The sequence below is a fragment of the Schistocerca gregaria genome, chromosome 8 (assembly GCF_023897955.1).
Source record: "Schistocerca gregaria isolate iqSchGreg1 chromosome 8, iqSchGreg1.2, whole genome shotgun sequence".
Lineage (NCBI taxonomy): Eukaryota > Metazoa > Arthropoda > Insecta > Orthoptera > Acrididae > Schistocerca > Schistocerca gregaria.
Genome location: NC_064927.1, coordinates 146,000,434 through 146,026,635, shown reverse-complemented (window position 1 = coordinate 146,026,635; position 26,202 = coordinate 146,000,434). Strand labels below are relative to the sequence as shown.

The 26,202-nt window shown below is 42.8% G+C and overlaps 1 protein-coding gene across 3 annotated transcripts in view; it reads left to right on the top strand.

Moving 5' to 3' along the window:
• LOC126284199 (glycoprotein-N-acetylgalactosamine 3-beta-galactosyltransferase 1-like) overlaps nucleotides 1-26,202 on the top strand; it is a 150,356-nt gene that overhangs the window by 50,814 nt on the left and 73,340 nt on the right. For 2 of the 3 annotated variants that reach the window (XM_049982959.1, XM_049982958.1), the window contains exon 2: nucleotides 4,512-4,745. The exons of the other annotated variant lie outside the window; for it this stretch is intronic. In XM_049982959.1, the coding sequence (XP_049838916.1) occupies nucleotides 4,512-4,745 (234 nt within the window). The remainder of the gene's footprint in view (nucleotides 1-4,511; nucleotides 4,746-26,202) is intronic. 3 annotated transcript variants of the gene reach the window in all.

Here is a 26,202-nt window from a genome sequence, read left to right as displayed (position 1 = left end):
CAAACTCCTCTCCAATTGTATTCTATACCTCCTCATTAGTTATGTGATCTACCCATCTAATCTTCAGCATTCTTCTGTAGCACCACATTTCGAAAGCTTCTATTCTCTTCTTGTCCAAACTGTTTATCGTCCATGTTTCACTTCCATACATGGCTACACTCCATACAAATACTTTCAGAAACGGCTTCCTGGCACTTATATCTATACTCGATGTTAACAAATTTATCTTCTTCAGAAACGCTTTCCTTGCCATTGCCAGTCTACATTTTATATCCTCTACTTCGACCATCATCAGTTATTTTGCTCCCCAAATAGCAAAACACCTTTACTACTTGAAGTGTCTCATTTCCTAATCTAATTCCCTCAGCATCACCCGACTTAATTCGACCACATTCCATTATCCTCGTTTTGCTTTTGTTGATGTTCATCTTATATCCTCCTTTCAAGACACTGTCCATTCCGTTCAACTGCTCTTCCAAGTCCTTTGCTGTCTGACAGAATGACAATGTCATCGGCGAACCTCAAAGTTTTTATTTCTTCTCCATGGATTTTAATACCTACTCCGAATTTTTCTTTTGTTTCCTTTACTGCTTGCTCAATATACAGATTGAATAACATCGGGGATAGGCTACAACCCTGTCTTACTCCCTTCCTAACCACTGCTTCCCTTTCATGTCCCTTGACTCTTATAACTGCCATGTGGTTTCTGTACAAATTGTAAATAGCCTTTCGCTCCCTGTATTTTACCCCTGCAACCTTTAGAATTTGAAAGAGAGTATTCCAGTCAGCATTGTCAAAGGCTTTCTCTAAGTCTACAAATGCTAGAAACGTAGGTTTGCCTTTCTTTAATCTTTCTTCTAAGATAAGTCGTAAGGTCAGTATTGCGTCACGTGGTCCAACATTTCTACAATCTCTGACATAATGCACTCAAAACTGCAGAGAACACTATTGTGATCGCAGCTGTGTCGTGGACATTTGACAGGTGCCGTTCGTGGTCAATTAAAAAAGCAAAACCTGAAGGCTTGACTAGCATCTGTATTTGTCGAAGCATGTATTTATCGCGGTGTTTCCACATTTTCTTCCAACCCCTGGGCTTCCATTGCACTGATTATATTCTTTGCTTAAGTGTTCGCTGAAAGAAGTTACCGTCACAAGTGCTTTGCTTTTTTTAATTTTTAGAAACTGGATGTATCTCCTTTGAGTCGACAGATACATTTACCTTGCTGTTTCGGCGGGTATTCGCAATTTCGTTTCTCTAATAAGTAGCCCTAGTCACCCTAAACAAATATTGCTCTTCACGTATTTCGTGCGTTCCTCAACGTTTACATAAACTAGACGGGTAGCAAGCGTTCCAGGTGATATGGTCGTGCGGGATTTTTGTAATCTGTGGCGCCAATGATCAACCAAGAAACATATGTTGGCGGAACTGGAACAATTATCGGAACTGTTACAGCTTCAAAACAGTCTGAACACATTTGTTCTGCGAAACGTAATAAAATTATGCATAGAATTCAACTGTTACCTTTGTAGCTTAGTTGTCAATCCAGTACCCCATCATGCTGTTGGATTCTTGGTAGTGCCACGGATTTTTCCCTGGTGGGAGAACGGGACAGGTGTGCACTCAGCCTCGCCAGATGAGGTGGCAGCTCCAAGGCAGGGATGGCAAGCGCGGGAATGTGGTGTACTGACTCCTAGCTCCTCCATACCGCATTCGATAATTGGATGACACAGCGGTTGGTAAACTATCGCGGAGTTTCCTTCTTTCTTTTCTTTTTTTGGTAGAATTCAACTGTCCAGCGCACCTAAACTTCAATGATTTTGATAAAACCTTTGGCAGTATACACTGAGAACTATTGTGGAATACTTTAAGCCTATATTGCATTCCTTACCATCTTGCTAATATCTTCAGAAACCTGTATCTAAATTAGAGTTGCTATGTAAGAACAGAAGATGGGAACACCCCTTTCTTTAGCATACTGACAGGCGACAGACAAGGATTATTTTGTCACCATATAAGTTATAGATTTCATAACGGGAGAAACTATAGAAAACTTCAACTTGGGCATACGTTGGAATGAACTATCTAGGGTTAGGGTCTGGATTTTGCTGATAACGACATTCTTCAGGTAGAAACACAACAAAGTTTACAACTAATGATTACCAAGCTGGACGGAATGGCCATTTTTGCAGGGCTAAAATTAAGTTGTGATAAGACAAATGCAATGTGCACGCAAAGTTGAAACGTATAGACTCAGCTTACAATGCAACGGAAAGTACTACAATATGTTGACAGATTTCCATGTCTCGGCAGCCTTATCTGTAAAGAAGGGGAGGTAGTTGTAGAAATCAGGAGCAGACCTGGAAAATACAGGGCGATTCTTGCAGAGAAGAAAACAGCAACCAGCCACCTTCAATAAAGCTGCCCATTCACATAAATAACACCGTTACCGGTTTCGGACCGGCAGCTTCATCAGCAGAGGGCTGTTCACGTTAAGATACAAATTTGTGTTTTATACATTAGTTTTCACTTCTTATTCCCTATTGTGAAAATTCCTTGGGATGGTGGTGCACTACAAACAAAACACGATATGAGGAACGGCCTGTTTAACTGTAATTGTACGTAACGATTGAAAACAACGTAAACAAATCAGTAAAGTGAAACTATTTCAGATTACTTACGTCGAAAATGCGGCATTATTATGTTGCTGCTTGTGTCCATGCAGTAGAGAAGACTGAATGAAGCACTTTTTTGATAACGATATGCATCCGCGTAGTGTAAAATCTCTCTCTCTCTCTCTCTCTCTCTCTCTCTCTCTCCCCCCCTCTGCCGTATACCTCCTACAACACTGCAACCTGCAACACACTCGCGTCCTGCGGGTAGCCACGCTTCAGGGGTCATGCAGTGTAACAGGCACATGCACCTGCAAGCCAATGATCCACGATCATGCAGCATGTTGGTCAATGTTTTGGACAACAACGTCAACACAGCAACATACCTAGCTGTTGACCCTGGAGTCTCTGGCAGCCGCCACGAGAGGAACCACGTCTACTACCAGCTGAGCGCACGTTCATTACCATGAAATTAGGATCGCGGGCGCTATTTTCCTACGACTTGTCATATACTCATCAGCCGCTCGCACCATATCCATACGCCACAACAAGTCTTATTACGTACTATTACTTTTCAACTTCACATTTGACAGATTCTAGGATTTCTTATTGACGAAATACGATGGGCGTTCAATAAATAACGCTACACACTTTTTTCTGAAAGCAGATTGGTTTTTTCTGGATTCTAATACACCTCTTTTCAATAAGACCGCCTTACAGCACCTTAATAGGAGGGTCTGTGTTCCCGCATGGTAGCACTACTGGTCGATGTCGGTGCCAACAACCACCTGATCATCCACGTACTGCTTCGTAAGAAGTGCATCCTTCATTGGGCCAAACAGATGGGAGTCGGAAGATGCGAGATACAGTTTTCAAAAAAATGGTTCAAATGGCTCTGAGCACTATGGGACTCAACTGCTGTGGTCATTAGTCCCCTAGAACTTAAAACTACTTAAACCTAACTAACCTAAGGACATCACACACATCCATGCCCGAGGCAGGATTCGAACCTGCGACCGTAGCAGTCCCACGGTTCCGGACTGCGCGCCTAGAACCGCGAGACCACCGCGGCCGGCTACAGTTTTCAACCTTTTATTTTTGGAATATATGTAAACTACATTTTAACCAAGAAAGTCTTGAATCTCTCTCTCATATCCACGTCCATTCCGCCACAAAATAATTCGACGTTATCTAGTCGAAGAAGTTGGGGCTCAAACCATGGTTAGATGGGCGGCCCTCCTTGTGACTCACCCAGTCTAGAGAAAATGATCCTTTAACAAGCAGTAGCTGCGTGCTCCACTGACACACAACTCACGGAGTGGAGACTGTTTACATCATCCACGTGATGTGCTACTGAAATCTGAATGCGTTTTTCACTCTGCAGCGGAGAGTGCGTTGATATGAAACTATCTGGCCGGACAGAGACTCGAACTCACGACCTGGCGGAATTAAAGCTGTGAGGACGAGGCGTGAGTCGTGTTTGGGTAGCTCAGATGGTAGAGCACTTTCCCGCGAAAGGCTAAGGTTCCGAGTTCGAGTCTCGGTCCGGCACACAGTTTTAATCTGCCAGGAGATTTCACATCAGCGCACTCCCCGCTGCAGAGTGAAAATCTCGTTCTGGTCCAGATGCTGTTGATCATACAGTATAGATTGTTGATGCGTAATCCCAGACAAAGCTAAAACCGTGGCAGCGGTTTCCATGCTGCACTCGAAAGTATGAAACGTCCTGGTTGCGTCGGAACGACAGTATACTTACAGTATGGACCTCTGTTGTCAATCAGTGCAATGCCTATAAACGCCTTAAAAGTTCCTCGACCAAGACGTGGCCAGTAGTGGCCGCTCTGCCTCGATACGTTTATGTTCCTGGTGAGAGCAATGGGGCGCGTGCTGTGTGCTTGCAGTATTGTGCTGCCGGCTGTCGGCGGCCTTCCTGTGCGGCGTGGCGCTGGGTTTCGCGGCGGCCACGCTGGACTTCCGCAGCTCCTCGGCGTGGCTGCACCAGCAGCTGCAGGCGGCCCTCGCCGGAGACTTCCTGCAGTACGAGTACGAGTACGAATACGAGTGGTCCACGCTCGCCGCTTCCGACATTCCAGCGAGAGCGCTGCCCACCCTCCCTGCGGCTCGACGCACGCCGGGTGAGTGCTGCCGTAGGATTCGTATGTCTGAGCACAGTAGTTTGCATCCTGTGCTGTGTTATGTTCCCGGCCTCTAAAGCGCTTCGTCTCCATTCGTGAAGCGAAAAAAGTACGGATACGATCGTTTCGTGGGACAACCTTAAATTATTGTTGTTTTATGACCGTTTCGACGATCCTTCTTCCAATTTTTCAGATAAAAAAAATGGTTCAAATGGCTCTGAGCACTATGGGACTTCTCAGGTCATCAATCCCCTAGAACTTAAAAGTACTTAAACCTAAGTAACCTAAAGACATCACACACGCCGGCCGCAGTGGCCGTGCGGTTCTAGGCGCAGCAGTCTGGTGCCAAGCGACCGCTACGGTCGTAGGTTCGAATGCTGCCTCGGGTATGGATGTGTGTGATGTCCTTAGGTTAGTTAGATTTAATTAGTTCTAAGTTATAGGCGACTGATGACCTCAGCAGCTAAGTCGCGTAGTGCTCAGAGCCATTTGAACCATTTTGACATCGCACACATCCATGCCCAAGGCAGCATTCAAACCTGCGACCGTAGCGGTCTCGCGCTTCCAGGCTGTAGCGCTTAGAACCGCTCGGCCACTCCGGCCGGCTTTTTCAGATAAAGTAAGGCTTACCTCATATTTGCATGTCTCCTTGACCGTTTAGCATCGGGCTCGCAAGCTACAGCAGGTGTTTAAATACTGGCGTCTTAGCTTTTTTTTGGGGGGGGGGGGATATTGGGAAGGCTATAGACGAGCTATAGTTCAATCCAAAATTCGTACATTGATCTCGAATTCACGGAGAAAGAAACGACGGAGCCTTCATAGCGTGGGACTACCGCTGGAAGAACCAAGCTATCCACGAGAGAATAATACATAAAAGCACACACAGAAAATAATGGTCGGTGTTTTTTCCAGCTCTCAAGGAAATTTATGAGGAGTCGAAAGCGAACTAACCCAAGGAAATACGAGAAGTGTTCAGTAAGTAAGGCAACAAAGGTTTTCTCGAAAAAATTTAGATTGAAAAAAAAAATCTTGTTTTAACTCATTCGGTGCGGCCTGGTACTGAGAGAAGCTAACACACTACATACCATATTTAGCAGTAGCCGAGTGTGCCCTCTTTTACTAAAACAAGCCTTACATTCTTACCCGCCGGCCGGAGTGGCCGAGCGGTTCTACGCGCTTCAGTCTGGAACCGTGCGACCGCTACGGTCGCAGGTTCGAATCCTGTCTCGGGCATGGATGTGTGTGATGTCCTTAGGTTAGTTAGGTTTAATTAGTTCTAAGTTCTAGGGGTGAGATGTGGTGCTATAGACGGGGTGAGATGTGGTGCTATAGACGAATGTTGAAAATTAGGTGGACTGATAAGGTAAGGAATGAGGAGGTTCTACACAGAATCGGAGAGGAAAGGAATATGTGGAAAACACTGATAAGGAGAAGGGACAGGATGATAGGACATCTGCTAAGACATGAGGGAATGACTTCCATGGTACTAGAGGGAGCTGTAGAGGGCAAAAACTGTAGAGGAAGACAGAGATTGGAATACGTCAAGCAAATAATTGAGGATGTAGCACAGGAAAGGAATTCGTGGCGGGCCGCATCAAACCAGTCAGTAGACTGATGACCAAAAAAAAGTTCTAGGGGACTGATGACCTCAGATGTTAAGTCCCATAGTGGTCAGAGCTATTTGAGCCATTTTGAACATTCTTAGCCGAATTAGTAGGCAGTGCATTTGTACTTTAAACGTTACCCTTATTAGTTACGACACCTTACTGGAGTGAAATGCAGTTTTACGGGATTTTCTTATTTGCATGCTTTCCTTATCTAGGAGGACGATTGTTCAGATCTGTGTCCGGTCATACCGATTTGAATTTTCCGTGATTTCACTTGAAGTCTAGTCAAATGGCGCTCACAAAGGCCAAATATCAGGAAGTTTTTAAACATTTTCGACAAGTCTTCTTTGTTTTCGAGGGTGCTGAATCCGAATTTTCAAAGTCCCACCAAAATTTCGGCTCGGAAATGGGCTATAACGAAAAAAACACAAAAATGTTACTTTTCCAAGTTTTTCGCTTATAACTTTAGAAATGACGCAATTTTAGGCAAAGCTGATTATTTATGAAAATAAAGAGGGTATGATTTCCGACTAGATAGGTCACAATGGCCTTTTTCGTCAGACCAGTTGCATGGCATGTAGCGCGAGTCCACTAACGTCACGATTTTGTTAGAGTGATTGGGCTGTATAGTATTTGACAGAGAGAGGCAGAGGCAGTGAGAGAGAGAGAGAGAGAGAGAGAGAGAGAGAGAGAGAGAGAGAGAGGCGGAGGCAGAGAGAGAGAGAGAGGCGGAGGCAGAGAGAGAGAGAGAGGCGGAGGCAGAGAGAGAGAGAGAGAGAGAGAGGGGGGGCGGAGGCAGAGAGAGAGAGAGAGAGAGAGAGAGAGAGAGAGAGAGAGAGAGAGAGGCGGAGGCAGAGAGAGAGAGAGAGAGAGGCAGAGAGAGAGAGAGAGAGAGGGCGGAGGCAGAGAGAGAGAGAGAGAGAGAGAGAGAGGGCGGAGGCAGAGAGAGAGAGAGAGAGAGAGGGCGGAGGCAGAGAGAGAGAGAGAGAGAGAGAGAGAGAGAGAGAGGGCGGAGGCAGAGAGAGAGAGAGAGAGAGAGAGAGAGAGAGAGATAGAGAGAGAGATAGAGAGGCAGAGTGAGAGGGGCAGAGAGAGAGAGAGAGAGAGAGAGAGAGAGAGAGAGAGAGAGAGAGAGAGAATACATTAGCATGGGTTCGCTGTAACGTTTGACTGACTTTTATATCAGTTTGAGGCAAGTTTTGTGTGTTAATAACATAATTTACTCGGTCGACCAGAGCACTTGAAGCTCGTGTGTGTTCCGCAGTATGGCATGCATCTCATATTACACAGATTAGATGTCAGCAAGACATGGCATATCGGAAGAAGTAAAACGCTCAGTGTGTTCAGCATTGCTGATGCCTGCATGTCTGCTTTGTGACACTTGACAAGAATCGGAGCGCAATTTAAAAGCGGAAAATACCCGTAATTTCAGCGACCATTCTAACTTTTTTTCAGACACAATTGCAGCTTCACATACCTGTTGGATAAATACTCTAGAACGAGTATTGCACAAAAAATTTCAGAGCGTTTGTATACTTTGAGCATGTTATAATAACTCTAAAATACTGCAAGTTACAACCTTCTCAAAATTTTTTAGATAATTACTTTTGAATATGGCGCAAAAAGATCAGTTTTCGGGAACTTTTGAGCACTCTGTAAAGCGCATTGAATGATTGAAAGAGAGGAGAGGGAAGGGGACGGGCTGCGAAGCACAACTGGACTAGTTCTGTCACCTTGGATTTCTTTATTTATCATTTTATCGAGTCTACACTGTGATTGGCTGCCTCATTTTAATTCTTCACTGTGATTGGCTGCCTCATTTTAATTCTTCACTGTGATTGACTGCAGAAGAATGTTTTCATAATGGTTCTAGGTAGATTTCTAAGGTGTAAGGGCATTGCCCTGTCCCCGCCTGTAGACAACTCAAAGGAAGGTCACTTTTGGTGCGGAATCTACATTGTGTACCTGTTCTCACAGTTCTGAAATGTTGCTCTCCGCCATTGATACCTGTCAGTAGAAAGTGAATTTGTTAGGTACTAAAACCAAGCAGTCCTTTTCGATTCTTCTTTCAAGTGCTACTCCCCCCCCATACTTTATAGTGAGGACAACGGGCACATTATCTGTAAAATCCTTGCAACATATGAGTGTGGCAAGGAAACACCCAGTTAGTAATATTGGAGAGAAAACCTTGTTTGAAGCCAAATAATTGTTTTTATAACTGGAACAACTACATTAGCTGGTAAAAGGAATCCAGAAAAACCTGTGTAATGGGGAATTGGTCACATGTCAAGAGGGATGGACGCGCCAGTATAAAAGGTGGGGAGTAGTGTTGTCAGAAGCGATACACTAACAACAGAATGGGTCTGTTAAGAAAGCTCAGTGGTTTGATGTCCTCTAAGTAACAAATAGATCAGTGACATTTCAGCCCTTCTAAAGCTGCCCAAAATGATTGTGAACTGGAGACGTGAAGGAACAAGCGTAGCTAAACAAAGACAAGGCAGTCCTTATATGTACTGACGGGGAGGAACCGACAAGCGTTCCAGAGTGTGGGTGTAAAACACCACAGGAAATCAATCTGGAGGTATGGAACTCGATGACCTATCAGCACCCACGGCACCGCATTAAAGCCAGCAGAGCCGCAGTACATTGTGATTGCTCTGCGCTATTGTATTGATTTCGCTACACATCATTGTATTGGTTCTGACTTCGCTATGTCATAAGTTTAAATCTTCGTTTACTCGCTGGATTTGCCATTCAGCTGCGCCACAATTGTTTTGCACTTGTTTACTCTCCGGCGACTCGTTGTGACGTCCTCGGCCATCGGCCTGTTTCCACCGGTTTTCGAGACATTCCTAGTCTTGTCAGGTTCTGATCACTATAACAAAACCATAAAAAATAAACGCAAAGAACATCTATTTTAAAAAGCTGAAAAATGCTCTTAACGCCTTTTTAAGAGACAGTCTCCACTCCTTCCGATCTGATCGCGTAAGCGTAGAAAATGTGGAATCTTCAAAGAGATAGTATAGACCACAATTGAGAGATACATACCTCATAAATTAATAACAGATGATCTTGATCCCCCATGGTACATAAAACGGGTCAGGTCGCTGTTGCAGGAGCAACGAAAAAAGCACGCCAAATTAAAAAGAACGCAAAATCCCGAAGATTGGCGGAGTTTTGTAGAAGTTCGAAATATAGCACATACTTAAACGCGAGATGCTATTAATAATTTCCACAACGAATCTGGCAGAAAACCCAAAAGGGATTTTGGTCATACATAAAGCACACCAGTGGCAAGACGCAATCAATACCTTCACTGTGCAATAACAACGGTGAAGTCACTCGAGTAGAGATATTAAACACGGTTTTCCGGAACTCCTTCACCAAAGAAGACGAAGTAAATATTTCTGAATTCCAATCAAGACCAACTGCCGAGATGAGGAACATAGAAGTGATTATCCTCGGTGTAACAAAGCAGTTTAAATCACTTAATAAAAGCAAGGCCTCCGGTCCAGATTGTATAACGGTCAGGTTCCTCTGAGTATACTGATAAAATTGCTCCATATTTAGCTCATAGAAAGATCTGTACTTAAAGACTGGAAAATTGCTCAAGTCACACCAATACCCAAAAAGGAAAGTTGGAGTAATCCTTGAATTACAGCCCCATATCAGTAACGTCGATTTGGAGAAGGGTTTTTGAATATATACTGTGTTGAAACATATGGTGTTCTCGGACATTTAGTGTGGTCGGGCATGCAGTGTAGTCGGGCATGCATTATTACATCAAAGAAAACGACTTGTTGACACACGCATGGGTTCAGAAAACACCGTTCTTGTGATACACAACTAGCTCTTTATGCTCATGAAGTAATGAGTGATATAGACAGGGGATTTCAAATTGATTCCATATTTTTAGATTTCCGGAAGGCTTTCGCCACCGATCCTCATAAGCGTCTAAGACAACCCGCTAATCCCGCAGGACAGGACAGATAGTATAAATTGTGGAAAGGGACCAAAATAGGGGAATGCCAGTTACAATTGAACATACAACTTTATTATTTAATCAAACACTACAAGAGCCCAAAAAACATTTCTTTTTAAAAAATACACAGCTTTAATCTTTGGGACATAATTACCAGCTGAAAGCAACTTTAATTTAAATTCCTCTTGGGTAAAATATTCCGGAGGTAAAATAGTCCCCCATTCGGATCTCCGGGCGGGGACTACTCAGGAGGATGTCGTTATCAGGAGAAAGAAAACTGGCGTTCTACGGATCGGAGCGTGGAATGTCAGATCCCTTAATCGGGCAGGTAGGTTAGAAAATTTAAAAAGGGAAATGGATAGGTTAAAGTTAGATATAGTGGGAATTAGTGAAGTTCGGTGGCAGGAGGAACAAGACTTCTGGTCATGCGACTACAGGGTTATAAACACAAAATCAAATAGGGGTAATGCAGGAGTAGGTTTAATAATGAATAGGAAAATAGGAATGCGGGTAAGCTACTACAAACAGCATAGTGAACGCATTATTGTGGCCAAGATAGATACGAAGCCCACACCTACTACAGTAGTACAAGTTTATATGCCAACTAGCTCTGCAGATGATGAAGAAATTGAAGAAATGTACGATGAAATAAAAGAAATTATTCAGATAGTGAAGGGAGACGAAAATTTAATAGTAATGGGTGACTGGAATTCGAGTGTAGGAAAAGGGAGAGAAGGAAACATAGTAGGTGAATATGGATTGGGGCTAAGAAATGAAAGAGGAAGCCGCCTAGTAGAATTTTGCACAGAGCACAACTTAATCATAGCTAACACTTGGTTTAAGAATCATGAAAGAAGGTTGTATACGTGGAAGAACCCTGGAGATACTAAAAGGTATCAGATAGATTATATAATGGTAAGACAGAGATTTAGGAACCAGGTTTTAAGTTGTAAGACATTTCCAGGGGCAGATGTGGACTATGACCACAATCTATTGGTTATGACCTGTAGATTAAAACTGAAGAAACTGCAAAAATGTGAGAAATTAAGGAGATGGGACCTGGATAAACTGAAAGAACCAGAGGTTGTACAGAGTTTCAGAGAGAGCATAAGGGAACAATTGACAGGAATAGGGGAAAGAAATACAGTAGAAGAAGAATGGGTAGCTCTGAGGGATGTAGTAGTGAAGGCAGCAGAGGATAAAGTAGGTACAAAGACGAGGGCTGCTAGAAATCCTTGGGTAACAGAAGAAATATTGAATTTAATTGATGAAAGGAGAAAATATAAAAATGCAATAAATAAAGCAGGCAAAAAGGAATACAGACGTCTCAAAAATGAGATCGACAGGAAGTGCAAAATGGCGAAACAGGGATGGCTAGAGGACAAATGTAAGGATGTAGAAGCTTATCTCACTAGGGGTAAGATAGATGCGGCCTACAGGAAAATTAAAGAGACCTTTGGAGAGAAGAGAACCACGTGTATGAATATCAAGAGCTCAGATGGCAGCCCAGTTCTAAGCAAAGAAGGGAAGGCAGAAAGGTGGAAGGAGTATATAGAAGGTTTATAGAAGGGCGATGTACTTGAGGACAATATTATGGAAATAGAAGAGGATGTAGATGAAGACGAAATGGGAGATACGATACTGCGTGAAGAGTTTGACAGAGCACTGAAAGACCTGAGTCAAAACAAGGCCCCCGGAGTAGACAACATTCCATTAGAACTACTGACGGCCTTGGGAGAGCCAGTCATGACAAAACTCTACTAGCTGGTGAGCAAGATGTATGAGACAGGCGAAATACCCTCAGACTTCAAGAAGAATATAATAATTCCAATCCCAAAGAAAGCAGGTGCTGACAGATGTGAAAATTACCGAACTATCAGTTTAATAAGCCACGGCTGCAAAATACTAACGCGAATTCTTTACAGACGAATGGAAAAACTGGTAGATGCAGACCTCGGGGAGGATAAGTTTGGATTCCGTCGAAATGTTGGAACACGTGAGGCAATACTGACCTTACGACTTATCTTAGAAGAAAGATTAAGAAAAGGCAAACCTACGTTTCTAGCATTTGTAGACTTAGAGAAAGCTTTTGACAATGTTGACTGGAATACTCTTTTTCAAATTCTAAAGGTGACAGGGGTAAAATACAGGGAGCGAAAGGCTATTTATAATTTGTACAGAAACCAGATGGCAGTAATAAGAGTCGAGGGGCATGAAAGGGAAGCAGTGGTTGGGAAAGGAGTGAGACAGGGTTGTAGCCTCTCCCCGATGTTATTCAATCTGTATATTGAGCTAGCAGTAAAGGAAACAAAAGAAAAGTTTGGAGTAGGTATTAAAATTCATGGAGACGAAGTAAAAACTTTGAGGTTCGCCGATGACATTGTAATTCTGTCAGAGACGGCAAAGGACTTGGAAGAGCAGTTGAACGGAATGGACAGTGTCTTGAAAGGAGGATATAAGATGAACATTAACAAAAGCAAAACGAGGATAATGGAATGTAGTCAAATTAAATCGGGTGATCCTGAGGGAATTAGATTAGGAAATGAGACACTTAAAGTAGTAAAGGAGTTTTGCTATTTAGGAAGTAAAATAACTGATGATGGTCGAAGTAGAGAGGATATAAAATGTAGACTGGCAATGGCAAGGAAAGCGTTTCTGAAGAAGAGAAATTTGTTAACATCGAATATAGATTTATGTATCAGGAAGTCGTTTCTGAAAGTATTTGTTTGGAGTGTAGCCATGTATGGAAGTGAAACATGGACGATTACTAGTTTGGACAAGAAGAGAATAGAAGCTTTCGAAATGTGGTGCTACAGAAGAATACTGAAGATAAGGTGGATAGATCACGTAACTAATGAGGAGGTATTGAATAGGATTGGGGAGAAGAGAAGTTTGTGGCACAACTTGACTAGAAGAAGGGATCGGTTGGTAGGACATGTTTGGAGGCATCAAGGGATCACAAATTTAGCATTGGAGGGCAGCGTGGAAGGTAAAAATCGTAGAGGGAGACCGAGAGATGAGTACACTAAGCAGATTCAGAAGGATGTAGGTTGCAGTAGGTACTGGGAGATGAAGCAGCTTGCACAGAATAGAGTAGCATGGAGAGCTGCATCAAACCAGTCTCAGGACTGAAAACAACAACAACACGGCTGAAGGTCAATAATCAGAAATTTAAAAGGCAAGCTTTATCTTAAAACAGTTTTTCAGTTCAACAAAAACTGAACTGCTCTGACAGAAAACTCAACTTTTGTCTGATACCTTAGGTTCTGGATTCCCATCCCATCCAGGCTGTAGTCACTACCCAGACAGAGAGCCACATACTCACGTTTCCGCCGTTTAACGACGCCAATGAGGAGTGGGACACGCATTTGCAGCCGCTGAAACAGCCCTTCGCCACTTTTTGTGTTTCGGATGACGCTCTCCTGTCGTCGCTCTTCCTTTCTTCGCTCTTCCTTTCTTGAGCTTCTCCAGAGACGTCTCTAACCACTCTCGAATCCTGTTGCGCTCACATTCGAAGAGAAGTGTTCGTTGCCGCCAAATTATTATTCTCAACATTTCCATATTGTCGTATCGCACCTGCAGCTCCACCAATACTACAAGCAACCTGGTCAGTCGTAATGGATTTGCAAGGGTTGAGTCGACATTGCGATTTCACTTGTATGAACCCCCGCTGCAAAACTTCATATGTAGATGCTTTCACTCGAGATGTAGTGGTCCAACTGGCTCCAGATCTGGAAGTATGCACTTTATCCTTTACACTAGACAACCCTTCCTTGTACGCTATTTTGAAAATAGTGCACTCTCTTTAGAGATTGCGCAGGTGGCAAATGAATGCCTCACGGCTCGATTCCAAGTAGCTGCGGGCCAGCTGCCTTGTTATTGTCCCACTTCTCGTAAGTCTCTTTCCCGACGGCGGCGTTGTGATTCATGGATTTCGGACGTGTCAGTGGCCTCTGAACGGCCTGTCACGTCCCGCTGGCGTAAGCATCATGGTATACATTCATACCCTGACTCCTTCACAGCACACCCACATGCAAACTGTCCGAACCGCTGGGGCGCACTGGATGTATTGTGAGAAACGTGAACATATCCAAACTGTCGTCAGCTATTTAGACAGTTGAATGCCCCCCCCCCCCCCCACCTCCCCACATGCATCAATGGATGACGCGTGAACTTCAGGCAATTGTTTCTCAGGACGATCCTTCTGCCACTAAGTTTATCGACCTTATGACTGCAAACCAGGAAGTCCATTTCCAGATGGTCAAGGACGCTACCGTTTGTTTGATTAATCTCAAGATATATGTTCATCTCGGTTGTCCTGACTTGGCCACTCCCTCCTGAACCTTAAACGTGTATGGTGACTGTACAGCTCCCCTCTGGGGTCAATCAGTGCAGTATACAAAAGGTCGCACTGCTGATATCTCTGTTTGTTATAGATAGTCACACAGGTGGCAACATTTTTGGTCTGGATGGCTTTTTCCTCTTTGTGTTGTCCACTGCTGATGAGGTTCAGATTGTTCTGACATGGCTCTCTTCCAGGAGCTCGAGACAACCTCTGTACTGCCTCCACATCTCTAATGAAACGTGGCCTGGGATGTCCCAGAGATCTCCATATGTCCAGACAGTGCCACAGTTTTTTCTGCCGTGTTTGTCCTATTCTTGTCTCTTTATGGGTTGCAGTTACGCAAGAACTCGATCGCCTCCACGAAGCTAGTGTAGTTAAATCTGTTAAAACCGGTGTTTGGGACACACCCTTGGAGGGGATCAAGAAACCAAATGGGGTCTCTGTGGCTACGTAGAGATTTTAAATCGTCACTTAGTGACGAAACACAGGTGGAAACGTGCCCCATACCTCATACAGAGGATCTTCTCAGAAAGCTTGTCAGAGGTGAACGAAATGGAATACTCAGCCATTTGATCAAAGAAGGGATCCAGCTATTGAAATTGACTCTTCCCTTGCCCTCATCTTACGGTAGCTGCAGGCTTTTTTGAGAAAGGTGAATTATTATTCTAAGTTTTTTGCACCTTATGCATTTGCTCAATTTATAGCGAAATGACGAGGCTCAGTTCAAGGGAGCTTCTGACTGAGTGCATTTTCACACAGCCGAAGCATCTGCGGTGTTCCGTGAACTCCATCATGGAGATTGGGATATGTTGCAGATGAGAACACATGAAAGGTGACATGCCTACTGGCCAGAACTGAACAAAATGGTGTGGAAATTTTCTGATTGTGTCTGGAATGAGGTTTCTCCTCCCCAGTCTTTCACCATCTGGCCCAACCTCACCCCTATCCCTCTTGGGACTGCATACACTTTTCTGGCCTCTCTCTGGGCTCAGGAGCCAAAGAAACTGGTGCACCTTCCTAATGTCCATCAACTCAACACAATTTGAAAGGAGGCTCATCTGAACAGGAGACATGTTTGACATCAACAGTCCAATGTCGGTATTGACAGGCCCAGGTGAGGTGTAAAGTTTTGTGTTGTGCAGGCATCCCCCAGGTGGCACGCCACTCTTCGACAGATCGTGCTTGGTTACCACTGGATCCCAGCCTATGCAGCGTTTCTTCCCGTGCTGCATGTGTCTCCTCTTGCTATTATTTTTCCGCTCCCTTGGGGAACATGTCTAGGGTATTATTGGGAATGTTCTGCATTCTGTCGCTGACGTATGAACAGTCTCACCTTTGTTTTTTTTCTCTGCCTTTTCCTTTCTTTGTTTCCCTTCTCTCGTTCCTCCGCATCGGTGTTTGAGGTTCCTCTTTTTCTTCTTCCTCCCTGTACACTCCTGAAGGCTGGCCCACCTGTCTGACACGTAACAGGTGACTGTTCCTGCCTTTATCTAGGAAAAGTGTCGTCCTCTTTGCTATAGCCAATAACCCTACCGTGGCCTGTCTCCCACTGGGCATCTCTGGCTCCCTTTTTGTCGACGATTTTGCCATCTATTGCAGTTCACCACGGACCTGTCTCACTGAGCGGCGTCTTGATCGTCTTTACTCCTGGAGCATCGACAATGGCTTTCGCTTTTCCACCGTCAAAACCGTCTGTATGAATTTCTGGTGACGCAAGTGATTCTCCCACCATCTTTACATCTTGGGCCTGTTGGCCTTCTGTTCGTTGAAATTACGAAATTCCTGGGGCTTATGCTCGGTAGTGAACTCATTTGGTCCTCCTATGTGTCTTACCTTGCAGCCAGCTGTACATGGTCCCTCAATGTGCTGTGTGTCCTCAATGGTACTTCCTGCGTTGCTGATCGAACCACCCACCTCCTTTTGTACCAGTCCCTTGTCCATTCGAAACTCTGCTATGGGTGCGTTGTTTATGCGTCTGAATGCTCGTCCCTCTTGCACCATCTCGACACTATCCACCATCATGGCACCTGTTTGGCGACTGGCACCGTTTACACCAGCCTGGTTGAGAGCCTGTATGCTGAAGCGGCTGAACTGCCACTGTCCTATAACTGTGACTTTCTTCTCAGCAGGTATACATTCCTTTTGTCTGTGTCATGTGTGGTCACCCATGTCATGTGTGGCCACCCCCTCTTCGTTGATGATTCCTTTGATCGCCAGTATGGGGCTCGTCCTGGAGTCCGCTTTCGGCACTTGCTGCAGCGGCCTTGTATCAGGCCACAGAGCATATCCGGCGACACAGCCTTTTCAATTGTCCTCTGCTCAGACTCACTCAGTGACTTTCAGTCTGTTCTCTGTACACCGCCATCCCTTAGTGCAGTGGCTTCAGGAAAACTGTCAACTGCTCACTCTTGGTGGAGCCTGTGTGATGTTTCTGTGGATTCCTTGCTATGTCTGCCAGGAAACGAGGCTGCTGACACTGCTGCCAAAGCTGCAGTCCTAGTACCGCAGCCCGTGAGTACCTACATTCTCTCGGATGATCTGTGTTGCCGTCTGTGAGGTGGTGGTCCCTTTGGCATCGCCAATGGTCCTCCCTTCACAGGAATAAGCTCCAGCTTATTAAGCCTCTCCCAGCGAATTAGACGTCCTCCTCTCCTCACTCCCGCTGGGAGGAGGTTATTTTAACTCGGCTGCTTATTAGCCATTGTCATTTGCTACGTGGCGCTACCTCACCACTTTGTACACATTGCGCCCAAGTTTTAACTCTCTGCCACTTCCTGATGGAAAGTCTATTTTTTGACCTTTTACATTCCCATTTGGGTTTGCCGTCTGAGTTATCTGCTGATTTAGCAAATGACGTGCGGGCTGTTGACCGCGTTTTACTTATTATCCGCTAAAGCAATATGGGGAGGCCATTTGATTTCTTGTTTTGGACCTCCGTTTCTTATGGTCTTTTTTAGCCCTTATTCCACGTGCCTGTTTTTAGCTGTCTTCTATTGTCAATTAGGACTGACTTACAGTCGTTTAACTCCTTTCTGTGTCCGCATTCTATATTCTTGACTTGGGCGCGTATGACCCTAGTTGTTTTTTTGCGCCCTAAAGGAAAATAAACAGAGCATACGGTGTGAGCATTTAAACAAATAATGTTGCAAGCAGTGGATATTTCCACTACCACAGCTGTGCTCGCGTTGTTTCTGAGCACTTACAGAGCCAACTCTCTCCGTGGCCATAGCCCAGCAGAACTCCTCCACGTTGTCTCCCGGGCTCCACTATGTACGTATGCTCGTATGGGGCGAAACCCTCACGCATGCCGTCGATGGTTGACACAAGAGGTTTGGGGCGCCGGGGGTTCAGTCAGCCCTGGAATACCCTCTCACCCCGCATGGGTACAACTCCCGCGTCCAGTGGCGGTTTCTGTACACGTGGGTGGACGTCTGATTGAAACCTCTGCCTTTTCAGCCATTATCACGCGTACCGTTGTTGCCCACATCACAGCGCACCAGCCCACTGCCAGGAGCGCGAGCTTCTTCCTCCCAGCCGGTGGGTTTCTGTTCTAGGACTCCACTCATGCCACCAGTTCACCTTTTCAAGCATCGTCCGAGACATTGCCCAAGTGGGAGGGATCTTGTATCCCAGCCTAACGAGTCTGAAGACCCACCGAAATATATGTAACTCGATGACAGCCACTAGATGGCTGTTTCTCCATTTTGTGGGCGCTGGTGTCGCCACTGCAAGTGTCATCTCGAGAAAATGTCTGGCAGTGCCTGCAGTAGCCCTTTAAAGGCAGCAGCGCAACGGCTCCGCAGTCAGTTGTGATTTCTCTGCGCCATTGTATTGATCTCGCCACACAGTCTTGATTCTGAATTCGCTACGTTTTAAGTTTCTATCTTAGTATACTTACTGGACTCGCCATTCTGCCGCCTGTGTTGTTTGTTTTGCTGTAACCATTGTCCACTTGTTTACTCGTTGTGACACCTTCGGCCAGTCGACCTGTTCCACTGGTTTTCGAGTCGTTACCGATCTTTCCAGATTCTGACCGCTATATTCAGTGGAAGGAGTCGCTCGAGAGTTCCAGTGCTACCACCTGTCCAGCTAGCACAATCACTACGCAGGGAGTTACACAGAATGAGGCACAGTGGTCGAACAGCTGCTCATAAATCGCATATTTTTGTAGTCGACACTAAGCGACTCTTGAGGTGGTGCAAAGAGCTACGCCACAGAATAATGGATGACTGGAAGCGACTGATTTGCAGTGATGAATCACACTTTACCCAGCAGCAATCCGATGGGAGGATTTGGGTTTGGCAAATGACTGGAGGATGTTAAGAAAACCTTAAATCGAAAGGAGAGGAACAGATTTTACAGTAACATGTATTGCATACAGTATAGGAATAATTTGGACACAACGACTGTTTGTTTCAGCTTGGCAGTTGATGCTGTCATAAACCCGTGTCTATCAGTGAGGCAATGGTTTGTGGGCAGTAAATGGGCTTTCCTGTCTAGAGTCCCATCGTGAAGCCAATGGAACACCTTTGGGATGAATCAGAACCTAGACTTCTTTCCTAGCCCCAGTATCCAATATGTCCACCTTCTCTGCTTTCAGCTCTTGAGGAAGAATGGGCTGCCATTCCTGCAGACATCCTCACTGAAAGTATCCCCAGCGGAGTTAGTCATCATAAAGGTGAAAGGTGGACCCACTCCACACTGATGTCCACTAATAAATTTCCGGATAGTTTTTATCGGATAGTGCGTATCACAGTGAATTAAAGTGAGAAACAACTCTGTATTTTCACAACCAAAGGAACTATGAATGATCATCTTTTTTTGTCCTAGTAAAATGTTGTTAATTCCCAAAAGCACTTTATGTCGGTGTTCTTACTATCCTGCCCCCCCCCCCCACCTCCCCCTTCTAGTTGCAGCGTACTTGGGGGAGTCATGAAAATTCAGTTAAATGCTATTAACCTACCAGCAATAGTGGGATGCAACGCGAAAAGTAAAATAACCTTATAGTAAATATCCTGTAAAGTTTCATGTTCGGTGTTCGCTGCGTTCGAAGTTCACTGCTACTTCCCTCGATCGACACTACCGCAAATAATTAAGCAGCACTCGGCTTGCGTGTAGCGGAAGTGCTGACAGCAAGGAGAATGTTAGTCGTGGCGCTCAAGGATCGTCGAATGTATTTTGTGTGTCTAGTGACACACAAAATGACGCAAAACAGCATGTCTGGAAAGCTGTAAAATTTCGTCACTCCGTCTTCAAGCTAACATATCGTAACACCACAGCCTAGGAATACATCGTTGTTCTGTTCAATTTGATCTTTTATTTTCGGAAAGGTGCAAATGATTCTCGCTTTGTTGGTGATAATCCCCCTCATTGTGTGCCTTTTCATGCGTATTTTTAAAATAGACACCACAGAAAACTTTGCAGATAGTGCAGTATTTTGAAGTCGGTGACTGCAAATTGTCATATTTCTCAAACACCGGATGATCGTACACAAAAAATAATCACTTGAAAAATGTTCAACTTTTCTTGTACCTTCTTGACGAAATGTAGGCAGCTGCCTTGCCTTACTACGGTGCAGGTCAGTTTCGTAAGGAACAGAAAGTGACTAGTAGCGCGATTCAGTTTTTGTATACATGTCAAATCTTACAAGGTTGTCAAAATTTATGGAAATTTTAGTTGCTTGTATAGTTAATAATATTCAGACTCGTGACACGGTGTAGTGCAAAAATTTTGAGTTGTGTGAAAACTGTATTTCGGCCGACCACGGAGTTTTTAACACCCAGTACTTTGTAACAATCAGAAAGTTTAAACTTCATCTGGAAGCAGCTCTACGGCCAGTAGAGGCCATCTGTCAGAGAAAAAATGTGACTATTCCCATAACATTTTAAGAATATATATTTTTACTGTAATTCATGTGGAAATCCGTGTAAACAACAATGCGGCGCTGGCAACACTTTTCTTTCGAACTGTTTCTCCATTTTAAATTACTCAAGCTGCAAGCCTTCTCACGATAAAAGAAATAATGCGTGAAGTTTTTGCCACAGTTCGTTGTTGAATTTACCTTTTATTATATTAATAATAATAATAATAATAATAATAATAATAATAATAAAGACCCCATGGAGGCCCGGGTAAAGAATGGCCCTCCGGTATGTTCTGCCAGTCGTAAGAGGCGACGAAAAGAACAAACCACTAATAGGGCTAACCCCCCCTTTTAGTGTGATTAGTTAGTTCAGGGCAGAACTAATGAAGCCTCGGGCAAGCGCTGTCATGGTCGGGGACGACGCTTCAACCCTATGCCTGTCCACAATGGTAACGACACTGCTAGCCACACGGAAAATGATTTAAATCTAAATAGAGGTGTTTTGCAGGATATACTTCCTGCAACTACCCTAGAAGGAAAACAGACAGAGGATGAGATGGTCAGATGAAGTTAACAGACACCTCATGTTCTGTTATTACCAAGCAACAAACTTAGGAACCAACACAACTGGATACAGGTCACAAGCATATACAACATTTCTTACCAGATACCCAGAATTAAATTTTTTTAACAGAACAACGACTAGCTGATCAGATCCGTGTAATAATCAAAAATAACAGGATACCCCAGTCAGAATTAGAAAACATCAAACAACAAATACAACAAATACTGGAACAAAATAATGTGCAATCAGAAGAAGAAGAAAATACAGTAGTGGACTCAAACATCCCAGAGCAAACAAACAAAGAAAACAATCAGAGGAAAACGAAATCTTAAGACAGCCACCAAAACAAGCACAAATAGAACATGAAGTGACATACATGTTAGATATAGAAGAAAAATTTCAGCTGACATATATAGAATACAAAGACACAAATACAGACATTAGACCATTCTTGTATAGACCACCAAATAATCCACAAGTCGAAACAACAATAACAACTATCAATACAATCATACACAACAAAATAAATGAAAATACTGCTATGGAAGAGTTACAACTACTGGTTTATATAGGGGCACTGAGAAAAGACATCGGACAGCTAACACAGAAATGAAATATCAGACAAAAAACGAAAAAGGTTAGGTAAAATCTCACATCAAGAAGCGATATAGCAATTAGATGAAAGGAAGCAGAAATTACAAACATTGGCCAAACGAATTAAAAAATACAAAAAAAGTGAAAATAGAAGGAAACAAAACCAAACATTCAACACAAACCAAAAGAGATTTTACCAGACAATAGATAACACACACATTGAAATAGACAATCCCCCAAACATAAGACATGGAGCAACATATGGTCAAACCCGGTTCAACATAAGACATGCACGGTGCTTACAAGCAGAAACAAACACATACAAGATGATACCACAAATGCCTGACGTGATAATTTTGCAACATGCAATCACCCGAACAATTGATTCTACGCACAATTGGAAAGCCCCTGGAAAAGATAAAATAGCAAATTTCTGGCTAAAATAGTTCACCTCAACACATTCACATCTAACTAAATTATTTAACAGTTACATTGCAGACCCATACACATTCCCTGATACACTTACACATTGAATAATTTATCTGAAACCTAAAGATCAAGCAAGCAGGCACAGCAAACCCAGCAAAATATCGCCCCATAACAAGCCTATCAACAATATACAAAATAGTAACTTCAGTCATTACACAGAAATACAACACATACAACACAGAACAAAATTATAAATGAAGAACAAAAGGGTTGCTGCAAAGGAGCACGAGGATGTAAAGAGCAACTGATAATAGATGCAGAGGTGGCATATCAAGCTAAAACTAAACAAACGTCACTACACTACGCATACATTGATTACCAAAAAGCTTTTGATAGTGTACCCCACTCATGGTTACTACAAATATTGGAAATATACAAAGTAGATCCTAAATTCATACAGTTCCTAAACATAGTAATGGAAAAATTAGAAAACCACACTTAATATCCAAACAAATTCAAATATCACATCACAGCCAATACAGATTAAGCGTGGAATATACCAAGGAGACTCATTAAGTCCTTTCTGGTTCTGCCTTGCTCTGAACCCACTATCCAACATGCTAAATAATACAAATTATGGATATAATATTACTGGAACATACCAACACAAAATCACACTTTTGCTATACATGGATGATCTCAGCAACAAATCAACAATTCATCAGTGATATAAATATGGCTTTTGGAACAGACAAATGTAAGAAAAATAGCATAGTCAAGAGAAAACACACTAAACAAGAAGATTACATACTGGATAACCACAGTGACTGCATAGAAGCGATGGAAAAACAATGCCTATAAATGTCTAGGATATAGACAAAAAATAGGAACAGATAATGAAAATATTAAAGAAGAACTAAAACAAAAATATAGAGAAAGGCTAACAAAAATACTGAAAACAGAATTGACAGCAAAAAACAAGACAAAAGCTATAAATACTTATGCTATACCAAAATTGACCTACTCATTTGGAATAGTGAAATGGAGTAACACAGGCCTAGAAGCACTCAATACACTTACACGATCACAGTGCCACAAATATAGAATACATCACTTACATTCAGCAACACAAAGATTCACATTAAGCAGAAAGGAAGGAGGAAGAGGATTTATCGACATAAAAAAACCTACATTATGGACAGGTAGTCAATTTAAGAAAATTCTTTCTAGAACGAGCATAAACTAGCAAAATACACAAAGCAGTCACTCATATAAATACATAGGCTACACCATTGCAATTTCATAAGCACTTCTACAACCCTTTAGATCACATAACATGAACAGATACGAAGAAAGTAAATTGGAAAAAGAAAACACAACATGGCAAGCACCCGTATCATCTAACACAGCCACGCATCGATCAAGATGCATCCAACACATGGCTAAGAGAAGGCAATATATACAGTGAGACGGAAATATTCATGATTGCAATACAGGATCAAACAATAAACACCAGATATTACAGCAAACATATTATTAAAGATCCCAATACCACAACAGATAAATGCAGACTTTGCAAACAACAAATAGAAACAGTAGACCACATCACAAGCGGATGCACAATACTAGCAAATACAGAATACCCCAGAAGACATGACAATGTAGCAAAAATAATACATAAACAACTTGCCATACAACATAAACTAATAAAACAACACGTTCCCACATACAAGTATGCACCACAAAATGTACTGGAGAATGATGAATACAAATTATTCTGGAACAGAACCATTATAACAGATAAAACACCACCACATAACAAACCTGTCATCATACTCACCAATAAAAAGAAGAAATTAACACAACTAATCGAAATATCCATACCCAATATAACAAATATACAGAAGAAAACAGGAGAAAAAATTGAAAAATACTCAACTGGCTGAGGAAGTCAAGGACATGTGGCATCAGGATAAAGTTGACATTATACCAATTATGCTATCAACTACAGGAGTCATACCACACAATATACACCACTACATCAACGCAATAGAGCTACATCCAAAGTTATATATACAACTACAGAAATCTGTAATACATGTTCAGTTACCCGAAAGTTCCTAAATGCAATGTAACATATACCGTACAGTTAAAAGGAAGTCACGCTTGATCAAGGTCCGCGTCACTTTCCATTTTTAACCAGACATAACGTCTGAGTTAGGAAAGAAATAATAATAATAATAATTCGTGTTTAGGGCGATTAGAGACCACGTCAAGTAACTATAAGGAATTTATGGAACGCCTTCTCTCTCTCTCTCTCTCTCTCTCTCTCTCTCTCTCTCTCTCTCTCTCCAGCGTAACGGCATTGCATCCATTCTGTGCCTGTACAACCTTAAAATTGTTGGTCAGTGATCTGTACTTTGATCGACGGAGATGTCTTCCTGTTTCAGTCCAGTAGTCTTGAGGTCCTTCCTTACTCCCTTCAACCAATTACGGAGAATTTAGGTCTGTCTTCCAGTACATTCCACAGAGGGGGACTGCTCCAGATCCAACAATACTTCATCAAAACGTTGTCAATAAATAGTAAAATATAGCTATTAGAAGCTAAACAACAGTATTTCACCTGTACAATAATTTGCATTACAAAACACTGAGAGATGCAGAAATCCAACATATAAGATTATTCTCATACGAAGTGTCAAGCTACTACTGTGAGACCTGCTGAAAAGGAGAGGATGTATGTAATTATGTTAAAAATGGAAAATCCATTATTTTGGTCAAGAATTGGTTCAGTGTTGGCTTTTAATAATTGACTAGTGGTCGGGACGTTAACAAAATTACCATCACTAGGCATTTCAACTATTGATTGCCCATTAACCTTTGTGTCAACATTGGCGTTATTGTTAATATTTTGTGCGATGTCCATATGTCTGTTTGTGTTTGCTGCTTATCGTGCGCTATTTTCGCGAGATTTGTGCATGTTGTACCATGCTATACGTAGTGTATTGTGGAATGAAAAAAATCTTTAAACTCGTCAGAAATTAATTTCGTAAATCTCATTATAGCAACAATGATTATTTTACTGAGCAAGAATAACAATTGATCGGAAAATATTTAGCTGTAATGGCTGCTCGCCATTTTGCGTTCTAAGAGAGACAAAAAAAGGCTGTAAGCACTATGGGACTTAACATCTGAGATCATTAGTCCCCTACACTTAGAGCTACTTAAACCTAACTAACCAAAGGACATCACACACATCCATGCCCGAGGCAGGATTCAAACCTGCGACCGTAGCAGGAGCGCGGTTCCGGACTGAAGAGCCTAGAACCGCTCGGCTACAATGGCCAGTTACCAGAGACAGGTCGACCATTTTGTAAAGTAGTGTAAGTGTATTGTTACAGTGGTTTGACCGGCAAAATAAATTGCAATTCGCGCTTTTGAGCTAAAGTGATTGCCACAATTTCGGAAAATTTTTGCGGAAGCAAAGTACAATATGGAATGGACTTGAACTAGCGTGCTAAAGTATGAATGTGGTATCTTACCTTGGATCCTATTTTTCAATGCAGATTCCATGTTTCATCACAATTCCCATTAAAATTCTCTCGAGGTTGGTTGTTCGAATTTTTTCAATGGTATTTGCTCCTTATGTGTGTTCGCATCATCTTATGCAATAAACAAACGTAATATAGTATATATAATAATTGGTGCAAACACGAAGTCACCTGTTTAAATTTTCTTTTATTATTAATTCTGACGGGATAGTGCATGGATAAATGCTAGGGAGTGGGCCAGCCTTATTAAAATAATAAAGTTATGTCTTAAATGTTTGCAAACACGTTACTTTTGTTAGGGGCGCTTGAAAATGGCGTTCTGTGTAAGGTCCATTTTGTTCCTACCCGAGCATGGATGTGTCTCCTTTTATCGGACGTCGAAAGCATTTACTCACGGAACAAATGGTTCGTACTGTACTAGGCCTATTACTGTGCACTTAATGAACACCAGACCTTTCATCATGTCAAGACGCAGTATGTCTGAGATGAATTTTAACATAAACTGAAACAAATATTAAGTA